This window comes from Ammodytes marinus (assembly GCF_949987685.1).
Source record: "Ammodytes marinus genome assembly, chromosome: 17".
Classification (NCBI taxonomy): Eukaryota; Metazoa; Chordata; class Actinopteri; order Uranoscopiformes; family Ammodytidae; genus Ammodytes; species Ammodytes marinus.
The window spans coordinates 18,894,804-18,913,510 of NC_137221.1; the positions used below are offsets into that span (position 1 = coordinate 18,894,804).

An 18,707-nucleotide genomic window follows, 5' to 3' on the forward strand; every position below is an offset into this window, starting at 1 on the left:
AAGTTTTCTGGAAGTTTGTTCCAGATATTTGGTGCATAAAAACTAAAAGCTGCTTCTCCTCGTTTAGTCCTAACTCTTGGGACTGTAAGTAAACCTGTCCCAGACGACCTAAGGGCTCTGGACGGTTCATTTGTATATTGTATGTACTGTTGTACCCTGATGCTCCTCCACATATGAAGTTCCTAACGGAAGAATAAAGTTCTTTGAATTTGAATGAATTCATAACGTATCAGCAGATCAGTAATGTATTTTGGCGCTAAACCATTTAGTGCTTTATAAACCAACATCAGTATTTTGAAATCAATTCTTTGAGTGACAGGAAGCCAGTGTAAAGACCTCAGAACTGGGGTAATGTGATCCACTTTTTTGGTCCTAGAGAGGACTCGAGCAGCAGCGTTCTGAATTAGCTGAAGCTGTCTGATAGATTTTTTTGGAAGGCCTGCAAGGACACTGTTACAGTAGTCAAGTCTACTAAAGATAAATGCATGGACAAGTTTTTCTAAATCTTGCTGAGACATAAGTCCTTTAATTCTTGATATGTTTTTAAGGTGGTAGTATGCTGACTTATTAATTGATTTAATGTGTTTCTTGAAATTCAAGTCGGAGTCTATGACAACACCAAGATTTCTGGCTTGGAGTGTGGTTTCTAGCATAACAGATGCAAGCTGTGTGCTGACTTTTAATTGTTCATCTTTGGCACCAAAGACAATTACTTCAGTTTTGTCATTGTTTAATTGAAGGAAATTTTGGCACATCCAATCATTGATTTGTTCAATGCACTTACTCAGTGCTTGTATCGGACTGTAGTCTCCTTGTGATATGGTTATGTAAATTTGTGTGTCGTCTGCATAATTATGGTAGCATAATTTGTTCTTATTCATAATCTGAGCTAGTGGGAGCATGTAGATGTTAAACAGAAGAGGCCCAAGAATGGAACCTTGGGGGACCCCACATTCAATATGTGTCCGCTCAGATGTGAAATTGCCAATTGACACATAGTAGTCTCTGTCCTTTAAGTAGGATTCAAACCAGTTTAGTACAGTTCCAGAAAGTCCAACCCAGTTTGCTAGTCGATCTAGTAATATGCTGTGGTCAACTGTGTCAAAAGCGGCACTGAGATCCAGTAAAACTAAGACAGAACTTTTGCCACTGTCTGTGTTTAAGTGGATGTCATTGAGGACCTTAACCAGAGCAGTCTCAGTGCTGTGGTGTTGTCGAAATCCTGACTGGAAAACATCAAAGCAGTTGTTCATTGCTAAGTAGTTATTTAGCTGTTGATAAACAGCTTTTTCAATGATTTTGCTTAAAAATGGTAGGTTAGATATGGGCCTATAATTGTTCATGAGCGATGTATCTAGATTGTTCTTTTTTAGGAGTGGCTTGATGACTGCTGTTTTCAGGGCCTGTGGGAATACACCTGTCCGAAGGGACATGTTGACAATTTGTAGAACATCTGAGGCCATACAGCTAAAAACAGTTTTAAAGAAGCCTGTGGGAAGAATGTCAAGGCAACAGGAGGAGGAGTTCAGGTGTTGTATAATGTCCTCCAGGTTTTTGTGGTTTATCAGATAAAATTGTGTCATTGCATTTGGATTGATTTTAAGTGGGCATAGCGATAACATATGTTGAACTTTGTATTGATGCAGTGACAGCTTGTCTAATTTTGTGAATTTTCTCAGTAAAGAAGGAGGCAAATTCATTGCAGGCCCTCGTGGAGAGATGTTCAGACGCTACTGACACAGGAGGGTTTGTTAATCTGTCGACAGTAGCAAACAGGGCACGTGCATTGTTGTTGTTTTTGGTGATGATGTCAGAAAAGAAAGACTGCCTTGCACTTTTCATCTCTGAGTTAAAAGTGCAAAGTTTCTCTTTGAAGATGTCATAATGAACCTGGAGATTTGTTTTTCGCCACCAGCGTTCTGCTTTACGGCACTCTCTTTTTTCTATTCTGACCTGCGAGGCATTTCTCCAAGGAGATCTTTTCTTACCAGAGACAACCTTCATCTTAGTGGGCGCAATAGCATCTATAACACTTGTAATTTTGCCGTTAAAGTTGTCTAAAAGCTCATTAACTGAGTTACAGGGGAGGGGTGGTATTAAAGAAAATGCTTGAATAAATGTTTCACTGGTATTTTCTGTAATATACCGTTTTTTGATTACTTTTGATTGATCAGTTGTGTGCACAGACATTTTACTCTCAAAAAATAAACAGGAATGGTCTGAGAGGGGACCTATATCTGCCACTGTTACGTCTGAAATGTTAATTCCTCTGTGCCCTTTGTTATGAGTTGGTTTGTCAACATGCTGATTTAGTCCAAAGTTGTCAAGGACAAAGCACAGTTCTTTCGCACATCTGTCCTCGGGTTTGTCGATATGAATATTTAAGTCTCCAACAATTAATACACAGTGAAACTCAATACAGATTACAGACAGCAGCTCAGAAAGGTCATCTAAAAAGCTTGTACAGTAATTCGGTGGCCAGTAGATATTAATGAAAATAGCTCTAGAGGCTGAATTTAACTGGAGAGCCACATACTCAAATGAACAAAAATTTCCATAAGACATCTTTTTGCATTGTAGAGATTCTTTAAACAAAATAGCAACCCCCCCTCCTTTTTTATGCACTCTGGCTTCACTCACGAAAGTGTAGTTTGGGGGGGAGAGAGAGTGTGTGTGTGTGTGTGTGTATGTGTGTGTGTGTGTGCGTGTGTGTGTGTGTGTGTGTGTGTGTGTGTCTGTGTGTGTCTGTCTATCTGTCTCAGACTCACCTACAAGCCGGATGACATTTAGGGTGGTGTTGGTGAGGATCGGAGCGTTGGTTTTATTCAGGTTGTAGTCTGACTTTTTCTTGCTTCTTATGGTCTCCCTGGACACACTGATGTGTGTAAGGAGGTGGCGGGGGGTCAGAGACCAATGGGGGCAAAGACATGAGAAAAGCAGAGAGTCAGTAATATGTGTTAACATGACTAATCCACAGCATTGAACGGGCTGGGGCTCTAAACCTCAATGCGGGTCACAGTCTTGTAATTGATCACTCAGAACTCTTGACACATTGCAAGGGGACACAGAGTCCGCTGCCCCCGCCCCCCGGGTGGTCAAGTCTCTGACCTGGTGATCTTGGAGCACCAGACCCCCCTGACACTGGTCATTGAGACATATTAGCCGCTGATCATAACACAGGCCTTCTCATTTTCGGGATGTGACAACGCAACCCATTAAATAATCAACCATTAAGGTTCTAGGGACTATAGGCTAATGTCAGGTCAATGCACATTGAGAGCAGGGAATCAAAAAGTGTGTGTGTCCGGGGGGTGGGGGAGTTAAAGAAGAAATACCAGGCATGTCAAACCTGTGAAATAATGATACCCGACACTAGAGCACAAACATTACAAAAGCATTAATAAGTCATTGTAAATGACATGACAAGGAAATATCATTATAAAAATGCTATGGTGGTTATGATAAGCTACTGAATAAGTAATGTTACTGTTTGTCTTATTCGCCCTGTGTAAATGTCAGCTCTGAGATAAAGCAGAAATACATGTACACACACAATCCTAGGTTCTGTTGAGCACTCCACACATACAGTACATTCGGATTACTGACAAAAGCACCATACACTTTAAAAAGGAGGTTATACAATTCACAACTCTATCATGATAAGAGGGTAGTTGTTTCTATTAATTATAGGACAAAATAAAGAAAATACAGACCTTCTAATCTAGACTTGTGAGTCACAAATCATTGTATATCAAGTGGAGGTGGACAGAAAGATAATCATTTTTTGACACCGAACTTTACTTCATTATTTCACATGTCATACTCTGGGCTGTGTGTCTTTGGCACAGTGTAAAAAGCACTCGTCTTTGTGCTGACCTCTTGAGAGGGGCGTCGCCCGTCTGTTCGTCAACGTAGTCCTGCTTGAGCTCCTCGGGGACATCGCTGTCGCTGTCATAATCTTGGTACACGCTCTTCTCCAGCTCGTCTGACTCGTACTTGAGTAAAAACACAGAGAGAGAGAACAATCAGATGGAGAGAGGACGGTCAAAAGGCCAGTGCAAAGCAGTACGGATGGAGTGAGTAGGAGTGATAACTAGAAGTCAAACTCTAACAAAAGGTCCATTGAGGTTTTCAAATAACTAAAAACAGGCTTCTCAAGAAGAAATAAAATTGTGTCAAAGGGCTGTGATAGAATTATCTCATATTTCATTGAAAAAAAATATGTTTTATCCCCATCCGTGAGTTCTGATTGGTGCATGGCCATTGAAGCGACTGGCTTTTAGGAAGAAAAGCGGGAAAATGCATTCCCCTCCCAGAGGAGAGTTTGGTTAAAGCTCCCTCAAATAAGACAATATTTTCTTTGTCCTTTACTTCGAGCTAAGGCAACACAACATCCATATAGAAAGGATTACAGGCTTAAGAGCAAGCCAAGCCAGGCCTTCATCGCTTTTGATGTTGAGCCTTAAAAGGTAAAATATATCAATATAAAATAAAGTAGGAGTGCTTGGGTGTTGTGGCTCCAATGTTATCTTTTCTTTCCGTCCTAGATTCAAAATACTATTTCAGACTTGATACTAGTCATAGGAGGAACAGGTATGCATAACATCCACAGTACTAGGCAATATTCTCAGGATTACTGTATCCATGTTATAGATATCAGAAGCCTTGAGACATGGTTTATTTTCCTCTTTCAATCTTGTGGTATCACTACACCTCAGTGAGCTAACTGAGCTGAGGAGTATCACCTTAGATGTCCCAATATTTAAGCACGGAAGATATTGTTTCATGTTGTATGCCATACAATGGTATTAAAAGTGTGTCTGTATAAGACTTCTGCTGAGAAATACATCAAAAAATAGGCAGCGGTTTAGGCTGCTTCTGCTAGCAGTGCTGCTTAGCATGTAATGCAGCTAGCATGTCCAGCTAGCAGTGACCCTGCACCACAGGTAATGCAATTTGAAAGACTTGAAAGAGGGCCCTGATTAAAGACAGTGCCAAGCTAATGCACCATCTGAGCACACTTCTCCTGTTCCCTTCTCAACAACACAATGCTAGCTAACTGTTTGGCTGTTGCTTTATATAACAGTACAGTATATGCAATGGCCATTAAGTTTTCAATGTCAGATTTGTCAGTCAAGCAGAAGCCTTTGCTTTCAAGACAAGTGGCATAAACCCCCTTGTTGGTTTTCTGGGTTTGATGATGTATTCACGCAAAGCACACTGATAGATGTTCAATCAAACAGGCTTTCAAAGAAGGAGAGACGCAATATTTCTTCTCTGTGAATTATGTATGGCGCTAAAGTGGCAGGCCGAGCAGCGTTACAAGATAACAAAGACTGATAAGAAAAATGAAAGGCAGTAAAGCAAATCTTCTGCAGTAAGAAGTGCTGCCTATTTATATAGAAATCCTTATAGATGAGGACGCAACAATTAATTGAAAAACAAATGCATGGCAAGGACGGTACGTTAATAGATTCGCACTGCCACTGTAGCTGCCCAAGGACGCTACTTAACAGTTCAAATTACATATCACACACTGTGTCAAAATTGTATAAGCATGGCAGGTTCTTCACTGTTGGCCCTAAACAGCTAATAAAAGTTTGTTGGTCTGGTGATCACAGAATGAGTGGCTGCTGTAATCCGCTCAATAAGCCATAGTCGTGATTATGTCGCAATTAATACAGTCTCTCTTTATAAACTTGTTTGGTTGAGCAACTCAACAAGCAGCCTTGTTAATCAGGGCACTTATGATCTATACACGGCCCGCATTAAGACAGTACTAATTAGTACTGATAAACTGCTTTTGCCTTTTGATCGACTTGAACACAAATTCCAAACTATTAAGGGTGTACCCATTTTGAAGCATGCACTTACCCCGTTAGATGCCAGCACGTCCTCTGTCTCCTCCTCTTTGTGCTCACTGTGGATCTCAAAGGGGTTCCCCTCCTGGACATACAGCTGGAAGAGAGACAGCTGATCCTGAGCCGGGCCTCCGCTCAGGGACACAGCCTGTCTGCTGGGGGACATGGATGGAGAACGACACTGGCCCATGAACTTGAACTCCTGGATTGGACAAGAGGGGATGGAGACACACGAGATGGGGGTAATTGGTTAATGTTTGGTAAACCTAGCAGATGAGACACACAGGGAAATTCACTTTTTTTATATGTATATATAATGTTATACTTTATTTTTTTCCAAGATTATTCTCCAATATAGAATTTACATTTCCAAGTGCACAGTTTATCGCAAAGAGAAATTATAATCCACCTCTTCAATTGAACAAACAACATGTTTACTGACAAGGGAAAGAAGAGAGAAACCAATCTATATCATTTAAGAACATGAATAAATACAAAATGAGAATACATACATAAAAAAGGAAGAGAAACTTGGATCATTTTAGAACTCTGATAGCAGTGATAAAAAACAGAAGACTCAGTGTGTGTTAGCTTGGTCCAAAACCCCATGAATAGAAATTAATTGCGTGCTTGCAAAGAAACGTGCTTTGACTTGCATTCTTTTCCTGTTTGTTCCCTTTGAAGTAATTGACCTTTGACAATATGCTCGCCTTAGGCTGTAGGTGTGGAGGGGAATCAAAATCGTTATGTGAATATTTAAGGGAATGCTTTCATTTCAGGAACTGTAAACAAAACAAACTTGGTATGTAGTTTTTGGGAAGAACCTGAGAGATAAAAATGTGATTTTAACCCAATTTCAGTTGCATGTTGTATCTAGATTATATTTATATTATATTAGATAGACGCGCGCACACACACGCACACACACACACACACACACACACACACACCCAACCATATAGAAATCATTGCTCAGGATCCCCTATGTTCTATGGTCCATATGCAAATTTCCCATTTGTGGAGGTGTGCGTGTAGAATAAATATGTGCGACTGCTATCAGGGATGTGATTCTAACTCACATGGAGCTGGGTGATGTTAAAGTTAGACTTGACAGGGCACAGTTCCCACGTCTCGTTCTCCAGAAACATCCTCAGCTCCTCCAGTCGTGCCCTGCGGGGGTTGAGAAGAGGACAAAAGGGACGGGGATGGAATGAAAAAAATGAATAATAAATGGACAATATGAAAAGAATGGTTCAAAAGAAGATCTCAACATGTGTTTTCAATCAGCTGCCTGTGGTCTCAGTCACAATGTAATACGCTGACCTCAAAAAAAGTATGGAAAGATCAGCGATGCGCGGTGAAAAGATAAGAGGTGTGCGTGTGTGTGTGTGCGATTATTTTCGTTCTCTTTGTGTGCGTATGTGATTATTTTCGTCCTCTTTGTGTGTGGTGTGAGAGGGTGTGTGTGACATGTTTTCCCAGCCACCCAGCTGCTCATCCACTAGGTAAATGTCAGGTCTTTCTGCGCGAAATGTCCGAGCAGTGTTGACATCAAACACTGGGGGACCCTGTGGTACTTGTTCAGAAAGGTGTTTGAAGAATGAGAAGTGGATGGAATTGGAAAACAGTGGCGAGAGACAGGGAAGCCCTGCGGTGCTGAAAGCCAGACAGAAAAGGCCATCTATTGAATTTTAACTTTTCCAACTTCAAAGTTGTGACTATGAACTTTACACAACAAGGTCATTTTTGGACCGTTCTCCCTACAGTTATATTTCCTCATTTTGAATTAAAAAGATATTAAAATATGAAAACATTTGAAATCACGTTAGGAATGAGTTAGGAAAATAAGAGCAGAATTTACAAATGGCCATCTCTTTACATATTTATCATGTCTGGACCCCCTGACAGTGAGACCATTTGCCACTGCAGACAAACAGTACACCCCCACCCGGATGACTGCGTTTGTGACTGCAGGCAAATGTAGGCAACATCACCCAGTCAAAGTTCACTGATGGGGAATCTCTCCGTGAATCTCTACCCGGGCAGAAAATGAATCAGAGCTAATGTGAAGATGACGCACACTGGAAGCAAGCCTCCCGGCCAACAAGTGCAGATGTGTGAGAGTATATGTGCATGTAGACGCAGTGTGAGAATGTGTGCGTGTGTGTGTGCGTGTATGCCGTCTAGAGTCCACTCCCTCTTCTTCTCTCCCTCTGGGTCAGCCACTTATTGCTCTCTTTTTCACACTGATATCACATCCATCTCACTTAACCCTCCAGACGTATCCCATCATGCATCTGCTTCTCCTTCTTTAGCTATTTTCCATTGCGATGTTTAAGAATTTGAGTATTCTTGACGGCTAATAATAACAACTGATCATAGCAAATCAAACCCCAGATGATGCGGCGCTGTCTGTCTGTGTGAAAGTGTCATGCATATTCATGCGATTGGCAGGGGGTTATGAAATCAACACGCAAATGCGCTTCCAGCTCGGTTGAGTGTTGCTGTGTAATTACACGTCTACTCCAAAGAGAGGGAATAAAGCATGATCAAGGCAAGCCAACAGGTTGTGACGCTGTGGATAAGTTCCTGTCAGGCAATGATAACTGTGTTTCCACCACCATCATCTTTTTAACAACATCAGGGGACTACTGCACGTCACGTCAAAACAGAAAGTACAATCTTAGACCAATGATTCTTCTAACGTGTCCGAAGATAAAAAGATTTTGGGGGAAAAAACACTAGGAGTCAAATGCAGCGGATTCCTGGGCTGCAGATACCATTGACATGTGTGTTACTTTATTTGGGCGATTCACCAGAAGGAATAACAGGAAACGATAGATGCTGCTTAAAAATACTAACAGTGGCAGTTAAAAAAAAAAGCCATTACCTGTAAATGGTTACAGGTAGACCCTCCTTCCTTTAAAAAATGGCTAGAAATGATTAAAGAAATCCAGGAAATGGAAAGACTGGCCTTCTTGCTGAGATTGCAAAAAAGATCTGTACTTAGCAAGATGGAGGGAGTGGATTGAAAGTTTGTTGGATTGATGTCACGGTGACTTGCTGTATTCTTCTGTATTGAAAATCCTAATAAAGATGTAGGTTGAAAGAAAAAAAGAGAAAGTACATCCAAATGTCACATTATCCAGGTGACAATCCAGTAGCGATTGAAGTATCTTACCTGTGATAGTTTTTAAAGTAGTTTCCACTCTGGCGTTTGATGGACTCCTGCAGGACCTCAGACTTACTGCTGCAGAACTCCTCGCCCACCTGCATCAACCTGGAGCACAGGGGACAAGTTAGGACGGAGAGAAACAATGAAGGAAGAAAAAGAGGAAGGAAAAGGGAAAGAAATAAGAGAAAGGGATCTGTGAAAGGTGTAGTTATCTGGTGGAGCATGTGGAGTAGGAGCAGCCGGTGCAAAGAGAACAAGTGGAGTCTTTGATGGCTGCCTATTGAACCTTTGAAGCCACTTACTTTATGTGCGGTTCATATGCGCACAGTGATGCAACCACCGCAAGCTAGGAGTACTGTGATAAGTTGAATAATTGATTTCCAGATGTCTGTGTACATGAGTAAATAAGTTCTTTAAATAATGCAAAAGTGATTTTAAAATGTTGTTGCTCATACTATTTTATCATACAAAAAACTAAAACTAAATACTTGAGGGGAGTATCAAAAATAGCTCTTTAGGGTCACAGAGTGTGTGTGTGTGTGTGTGTGTGTGTGTGTGTGTGTGTGTGTGTGTGTGTGTGTGTGTGTGTGTGTGTGTGTGTGTGTGTGTGTGTGTGTGTGTGTGTGTGTGTGTGTGTGTGTGTGTGCGCGTGTGTGTGTGTGTGTGTGTGTGTGTGTGTGTGTGTGTGTGTGTGTGTGTGTGTGTGTGTGTGTGTGTTTGATTGACAGCTGAGCCAGCAGGGGCGCTGAGCAGTCCACACAGAATTAAGAGTCTAAAAAAACAACCTACTTTAACAGTATGTGCACACAGGGAACAGCTGTCATGCAGACAATAAGACTGCATATAGAACAAGAAATGTCCGGGTTTCAGCACCACACATTAACAGAACTGATTCATTTGATGCCCTTAATTTCAGGTGAAATATAAAACACGTACGGTATTAACCTGGATTCTACAAACACCCCACTCGCTTCAACAGTAACTGTGTGACGGAAATAAAACAGTAGTATCACAACATAACATGATTATAGTCAATATAATCAAGGTGTTTTTGATATACTGGCATGTAAAAAATAAAAAAGGTCATTGAGAACTTTTTGGATTTTTGATTGGTGCAAGGAGGGACTTCATGTGTGAGTGTGTTTGCATAATTTGAGTCAGATAGTGATTGTAAGAGCACGGTGTGAAACAAGAGGGAGACAAGAAGGAGAAATGGACAGTGATAGCGAGACAATAAAGACCAAAATAAGGCAAACAAGGATGCGGCGTACCTGCTGATGACATCCAGTACCACTATGAAATCGTCGTATTTGAAGTTAGACATGTCTGTCCCCAGGATGTAGGCCTTCACCTTCAACTGGACATCCTGAAGAGAGATGAGAGAGAGAGAGAGAGAAAGACAGGGGTTTTAGGAAGGGGGGATGAACTTGTGATTGAGCTGCACAGAATTCTGGGAAACATACCAATGAAAAGACAAACGAGAGAGAGAGAGAGAGAATGTGTCCACTATTCTATCCCACCTGCCAGATCCTTGTCAGTCCGTGCTCCAGCTTCTTCTTTACGTAGCTACGGTCCACGGACAGTTCGTCAGATTCTGCAGCAGCCGCGTCATCTGAGGGGTTTCAAACAAAAGCACACAGACAGATTTAAAGACTTCCGAAGAGACTAATAAAAATGATAGCCACCCCTCGCATCATAGAATTTAATTTACTTATTTCAATGGACATCCGCACAATGAGGCACTAGCCGGCTGGATCGCATAAAAAGGGAGAAAAAGACTATTATTAAGGTTGATGAGGGAGCAAATGGAATGTATCAGAGAATGGGAGAGGATGATTCCTCAGGTGCATTCTAATATGATAATATGAGCAGGGAAATGGGGTGTCGTTCTAGCTGCAGTGCTGATACCCTTGGGTGATTGTCAAAAGTCCTTCATTGTTAGTTTGACCATGTAGACAGCCTGATATTCAGCTTCAGACTCTGTCCCTTCAGTGTCCCTCAAGAGAGGGGGAAGACTGTCAATAGGACAATACTGGATGACTCATAAACATAGTGTTGGGGGGGGGGGGGGTTTATTCGCTGTCCGGCAGTCAGAAAATCTCCTGTAAAGTTTGTTTTGTTATTTTTTCTTCTTTTTTTTCAGACCGATCAAATATAAAATCCCACGCGCTGCAGAAACTGCAGAGGCTATACTTTTCTTCGGCTGAAAATTGCTTCAATCAGTCTCAAGCTGCTCGGTCTGTTTGAAATGGATCTCCAGGAATGCCAACAGCAGTGAGCCTGTAAGTCAACAAGCAGGTGGCTGTAAATCCAAACTCTTCAATTCTTTTAATGTATCGGACAGACAGAGACTTGATTCCGTTATGGATTATGTGACTTGTGTTTATCCGCATTTTGTTATTGGGCATAAAATATCAAGAGAACCCCTATTTTTTTAAACGAGGAAGTCCCACAATTTACACATTTGTTTCTTAATTTAACCAGAATATTACATAAATGACTTTGTCCTTATTCATTTTCCTACAGGATTTTGCCAACATTTCAGAAAGGAAATGACGGAATCCATGAAAAAATATAAACAATGGGACCCCTGTATAATGTGAGTATGTTATGGAAATGCTATTTCTCCTCTCTCCAGTAAGGCCAGCTGCCAATATGCTTTAACGGGGAAGATGCTTACAGGAGAGCCACTCCTGGCTCTCTCTTGCATGGAGGACGGCCTTCCAACCCACTGCAGCACCCTGATAACCAACTCAATTGTTACTGAATGGCATTCAGTGCAGTGCAGTGCAGTGCAGTGTATATAATAACCCCAAATGACAAGTGGAAATGTGTAATTACAACAGTTTTCTAAGCAGGGAGAAGAACAAATAACTCTGGCCATGGCCCCTTTAGAAAAGAAAGCCAAAGTAATAAAATGCAAAAATTCTGCCGCTGCATCTGTCCATAGAGTTGCTTTTCACTTCTGGTTAAGAAACATTCTCTACGAGTATTGGACGAGAATGCATGTTTACGGTCATCCAAAATAATTTGGTGAGCCCACGCAGTGAATCCCTCGCCATGCTCCCAAATCCCAGGTCGAGGAAGAGATTATTGATGAGAAAGACATTCAACAAGAGAGAATTTCCAGTCTGAAGAAAACATAAATGTGTCACCGACAGAGCATGAGTGGTTCCGCTATGTATACGCATGCACACACACACACGCGCACAGGCACACACAAACACACACACTGCCCTTCATTAACCATTAAACCAGATGATGGTTAGACACATTAGTCAGAGAAAACAAGGGGGACAGGCATGAATCATAAGGTAGTTTTTTTTCCTTATTCTGAAGAAGCGAGACGCTTGAACGACCTAAAGCCCTGAACGTACAAACCCATAATTTCACTCAGCTTGACTAAAACATCTCCAAGCCACAGTAAACACAGAGCCACTAGTGTTCACAGAACCTGCTAGGAGAGCCGTTAGTCTTCCGAGCAAAGAGGTGTAAATATCTCCTGCCACTTTCGTTCTTAAAAAAAGGTAAATCACACATTCAACATCACATTTTTCGAGAAGAAAAAAAGGTTTGGAATTCAATAGCAAAACTGCACGACAAGCCTTTCCCTTTTTTGACCTGAAAATCAGCGGCAGTGAGAGTGTTCTCCCAAACAGAACAGAAAATCTACACCCAATAAAAACAAAGGACTAAAAAATACACTTTATAAACACCCACACACTGTGTATCTAATGACATAGATATAATGGCGGGGAGCGAGAGAGACAGTGCAGAAAAAGAGTTGATAAAAGTCTTCACAACCAAGATGTGAGGAAAAACCCCTAAACCAAATGACAAAGGAAGTACTTTAGGGGATCAGTGAACCTGGATTAATTAAAGCTCCCTCAGAATTCCCAGTGAAATTTTGGTGGTTAAGACAACAGAAAGCACTAAAAAGAAAGAGAACAGTCTCACTCAGCAAAGGAGGGAATGGTAATCCTGGGATTATACAATAGATACATACAGTAAACCACACAATTTAGAAGAAAACTCAAATTAATTATAAATTAACTTAATTGTCGGCAGCTGATGTGCATGGTGGGTAATGTAGGCACCAGGTGACGACAAGGGAGAAGAAGGAGTGGAATAAAACCAAAGACAATATCCCAAGTTCTGCTGCAATTTGGACACTTTTAAAACTTGGATAATTCTCAGCCTTGGTTTATCAGTTATCAATAAAGCAATAGCTGTGATAGTTGCTCTTTATTACCCAGGCGAAGATCAGTTTATTTTTAATATATTTTATTTAACATGTTAAAATAATACAAACACACACTTAAACGTATAGGCAATTAAAAGAAAAACAAAAGGGATCCTCAGCAACAAATAACTAACTCAAATATTATTTTTCATGTTCATTAGGGGGTAGGAAGATATTGAGAACCTTTGTGGTCCTACCCACTCGTATTTTTTTTTTCATACATTATTTATAGATCATAGAAAGTTGAAGAGAGTTCACTCATAATACAAGGTTTTCCTATCCTATTGTTCTCTATTTATACCAGCAATGTCCCCCATGGGACCTGTGTTCACCATACTCTGAGGTAAACAATTAGCAGCAGAGAGGATCTGCTCTGCCCTGCTATGGATTCTGACAGATGACTCAACAAACCAAAGAGCAATACAATCCTTGAGAGGAATACATGTCAAGTTGAATTTGTTGGAATATACAGTGGAGGGAGATAGGTTTCCCTTACACATTGTTCAAGCCAATGCCTCAGACTGTCCACTGCAAATTTAAAACAACGTGTCCATAATAAAAGCCTGGGGCCTTATCGTATTGAAACAAGTGAAAAAATCATTTCAAATATTTGATCCTTTTTTTTTAAGAATGACATGTCATTTTCCTGCTACGTCTTCTTACACTCATCGTATTTCAGTGTCCAAAGGTTCTGCAACTAATAATCTGAAGACACTCATTCATATATCAAATTGACAAGGTGAAATGTGTCATATCCCTCGGGAAAAACGGAAAAAAAAAACATCTCCTTTTGCCAATATTGGATACCGTCCGATTTGTGAGCATCAGCCCAGATACCATAACAATATAGATACAATTTCAAATCTGGCCAGGAATATCTCTGCATCTGGCTATATCATGAACGCTTCTTCTTCTCCTCCCACCTACAGATTGCAATCATCAGACTCAAGAGACGGTCGTGACAGGGAGTGATATACCGGGTGTGCTTTTCCTTGGTAATAGGATTTAAATATATATGGTGTTCTTCTTTGTCTCGGATTCCTAAATACACTTGAAGTGTGCTCACGAGTCACGACACATCTCAAACTCAACCTCCATGCCATAATATATGTCCTCCACATGTTGTAGATATGACTAGTCATGATCTCTCATAACCATTTCATCACCACTGGCAGTGTTTGATCAAACATTGTCACGGGAACTTCAATGGGTGTTTTAAAGAAGGTTTTTTTCTTTGAGATTGTAAAAACAGTAGCATCTCTCATTAAAAGACCAAATAAGAGCGAGAGGGCTTCGGAGACATTGTGGCAAAAGCCGACATATCTGGGTTTCATTTAATGAGCACAAGGACGTTGGTGGGAGTGAGGGGGCGAGAGGAATATCGAGCGAACACATTTCGACAGACAAAGTGAAACGAAGGTTGTGAAACGACGAGAGCACTTACCTTGTCTGATTAACTGATGACACAGAGCTGAGAGTTATCAATAACTTATTATTATTTTGTCTATATTTTCAAAAAGAGCACTAAAAAGCAGAATTCCATTGTCTACAAAAACTTGGTAAATTAAATAGAAAGTACGTAATAGCCAGGATCCTGACAGAGCTGTAAGAAATAACCGATTTAAATTCAAAAACTAAGACTCTCTGACACTGTGGACCTCCCTTAGGGAAATAAAAAAAAGACAACTACACTGAATTTGAATCAAATTCTGGCAATTGGTTGCTCGGGGTACGAAGAACCTGTATTGCCTCTGTGGGCAGAGTGTGTTAATAACTTGGCCAACAGAACATATTTCAATAACAAACTTTCAGTTGTTTTCAGAGCACAGCTATGCATATGTCTCTCTCACCTGGCATAGTATCTCCGTCACCTCTGCATCTGTCCATGATTCTACACTGGACACGCACTATACTATACAATCTCCTAACTATTTACTTTACAACATTATGTATTTCATTGTTTATTGTGTGTTTGTGTCATGCATTTGCACACCGCCCAGTTGCTGTACTGTATATGCCTTTAATTGTTACTGTAGTAAAAAGTCCCACAGCACACACACGTATTTAAACTCTCCCTTAATATACATCTCCCTACTTTGTAAGCTACAGTATATCTATGTTTTGCTGTGCTTTACCGTTTAAGTCAATTAACACAATAAAGTAAGTTCTCATGAATGCTTTGTTACACACTCTGAAAAATATCCCTTTTTAAATGGTTGAAAGAAGTATATTTCCCTAAAAAAAAACACATGTTATGCTTTGACTGAGATCTGAATCCAAAACACAATTTTTTTCTTTTCAACAACGTCGTTTGTCCTATCTGGTGACCTGGAGAGGAAGCTTTAATAATAATGATTTGTTAAAAAGTGTAATGACTGAGAGGGAGGAAAAGATCAATTATAGAGAAAGCCACTCTTTGTCAATCCATAAGTGGTAACCAGTGTTTGACCTCTGGCGGTATTGTGGGTAACAGAGTTTCTCAGTGACTCACAGAACAAACACCCACGGGGGGCCTGAGCTCACCCCCTTGTTTCAAACTATGACTCATGAAAAAGCAGCGTGTGCATGACTTTGCATAAATCTATAAAGTTTTAGCAGGAGAATAGTCCAAACACAGCTGGTGGTTTCAGAATACTTTAACACCACCATCTAAACAGAAGCAAATGGTGCTATTTAGAAAACTGGAGAAAGAAGTATGACACTTGTCAATGTGAGGCGTTTGTCAAACAAATACATAGTTACATGGAATTGAAAATAGGATCAGACATTTATCACAGCAGAGAGATGTCGGGAAAAATGCAAAAATACCAACATAAAGCAGAACAGCTGACTTTGACATCTATAAATGAAATAAAAGCTACATAAAGTCTGTAGCACTGCACCACATGGAAAATAAATCCCAATATGTTTTAAGATATTACATTCCATCACACTTGAAACTCAAGTTGATGAATCAATTACTGAATTTAGAGATGATTTGATCCAGTTTCAGCAACAAAAAAAAGAAGGGGAAAAAAAGATGTGTGTACACCCACACGTTATTGTGTTGAAAAAGGCTTGGTTGTTGTAACCTCCAACCTGAAGGTCCTTTAAAGGACATGCATTTGATGACTTGCACATAAATCCAATTACTGTATACAGTACACACGATCTATAAGCAGGTTGAAAAGATATTGCGCAAAAAGGTTAGATGAGATTGGTTGCTTGGGAAGCGCTTGGATAAAAAGGTATGATGAAATGGGTCACTCAAAAAAATTTAATATTGCAATATATACTGCAAGAGGTCAATAAACCATAGCTTATTAAACACACAGCATGCTCCCCAATTGTGTTACTACAGAAAATAAATCCAGCGTGAAGGCCAATTTTGACCCTGATCGCTGAAAACTGATTGTATTCTTGATCATAGCAGAGCCTTCATACATTTCAATAGCTGTCTTCATGGTTCATGACCCATGCTCTGTTTGGACACGTAACAGATGCACAAACTGGCGTGGATATTTACTTTCACACATGGAGCAAAACCCTGCGCCTGACAGCCTTCAGAGCTGATCGAACGTGACGGTGTGGGAGCAACAGCTGCAAATCTATCTCATCAGGTAGACATACGACCCTGGCCCAGACTACTTCCTGAAATAACCTTTTTTTTCATCAGGTGTCGAGATTAGTTACTGAAACATTGAACTGACCAACTCAATACATCAAGTGGTGACACTCTTAAATTCAATGGCTTGCTGCTCTTTTTGCTTTCTCAACCAGGGTAAAGGTGAGTGTGTGTGTGTGTGTGTGTGTGTGTGTGTGTGTGTGTGTGTGTGTGTGTGTGTGTGTGTGTGTGTGTGTGTGTGTGTGTGTGTGTGTGTGTGTGTCTGATTGACAGAAAGAGGGGGGAGGAGAGAATGATCTTCAGTATGTCTGACTGTTAGGACTCGTGTCAGATGGAGGTGACCGTCACTGCAAAATACTCTTTGACAAATGAGAAAGGGCCTATACAGTACATTTCTACTCTACTCCCCCCAACACACGCACACTCGCACACGCACACACACACACACACACACACACACACGCACGCACGCATGCATGCACAGGGATAAAGAGAGAGAAAGGTGAAAGCCAGGACAAAGCCAGGGTCAGGGACACCTTTACCCAGAGGACGGAGGTGACAGCCAATCAAATAGACTAGATGGATGATAGATGTTCCTCATGAAAGGCAATGTATATGTCCTTTTCCCCCTACGAGAAGGATGCTACCTAATGAAGGATCCCGAGGACTTAGCGTGTCACCTAGCATTCAGGACGTTCTCCTGTCCTCGTCCATTCCCCTAATGAGTCCAGGCAATTGATACAAGCCACCATTCCATACAAAGCAGGAAAGGACGGTACCGGCTAATTTGACAGTTTTGTATTTGCAGCAAATATCCAACAAAGTCTTTGGCAAGACAAATTATATTAAATAGTGATGAGGTGCTTATAAAACAAATCCAGTTTGGTGTATTTTCTCACATTGGTATGGATTTCGACTTCCAGTGGTGCCTATGTACACTGCTAAAATATGCATTGCCTTGACAACAGGGTTTCCTCGAGACTGACGTTTTCACATATAGTGGACTGAAGGCAGGATGGATGGAAGCTGCGACGAAAGCTAGGCTTTCCTTGCTGATCCAGACATAAGCTTTGGGTTTGGACAGATGTGGTGCTCAGTTGTCTCGCTGTTTTTAAATGGGCCGAGTTTCTGACAATGTCAGTGTTCAAAAAAGACGAAAAAGAAAGGGTAACTTGCTTCTTTTCAGAATGACAAAAAAAAGGTAGAATTTGGGGATCTACGGTAAATAAAAAGCACAGAAGGACATGAATGTCACTGATGTCTACATAACAAACAAACCCATTTAAACATGCATCTAAGATTAAATATTTGCAACGAGTTATCCGTCAACAGTGCCATAATGAACCAAACAAACTGGATATGAGAGTCCTGTTTGTATTAGCACTGAAGCAGAGCAAAGTCAAGCAGACACATTTCCATAAGGAAAAAAAAATAACTATTCATGGTTCATCACCTGTGCACATATTTATCCTTGTAACCCTTCGACTGGGTCATATTAATGCTGCAAAATGTATACATATCATTTATATTCATGCAATTAGAACTGACGCCACAAAAATTGCATACACACACACAAAACACTGTATCATTGCAACCTTAGAGCTACCGTATTTGTATTTGGTGCAGAGCGGAGGTGTTTTACCAATGTCAGTGTAGGAGATATATTGCCACCACTGACTCATTCAATACTCTACGCTGAAAGGGAACTAAGTAAATGCTGGAGAATGTATGCCACTTCATTACCTATAGCAATACACTGTGTGCTGCACTGAAGAACACATCCAAATGCACTCTATTCATACACCAAGATTCAATAACTCCTTC

General features: G+C 40.7%; 1 protein-coding gene across 1 annotated transcript in view; it reads right to left on the reverse strand.

Annotated features, from left to right (window-relative positions):
• The window catches only part of vps50 (VPS50 subunit of EARP/GARPII complex), a 127,423-nt gene that overhangs the window by 50,912 nt on the left and 57,804 nt on the right, over window positions 1-18,707 (reverse strand). Inside the window, exons 14-20 of the mRNA XM_080045172.1 lie at window positions 10,557-10,648; window positions 10,308-10,402; window positions 9,043-9,141; window positions 6,941-7,031; window positions 5,875-6,063; window positions 3,877-3,995; window positions 2,769-2,875 (exon numbers count right to left, since the gene is read on the reverse strand). Coding sequence (XP_079901298.1) covers window positions 2,769-2,875; window positions 3,877-3,995; window positions 5,875-6,063; window positions 6,941-7,031; window positions 9,043-9,141; window positions 10,308-10,402; window positions 10,557-10,648 — 792 coding nt within the window. The remainder of the gene's footprint in view (window positions 1-2,768; window positions 2,876-3,876; window positions 3,996-5,874; window positions 6,064-6,940; window positions 7,032-9,042; window positions 9,142-10,307; window positions 10,403-10,556; window positions 10,649-18,707) is intronic.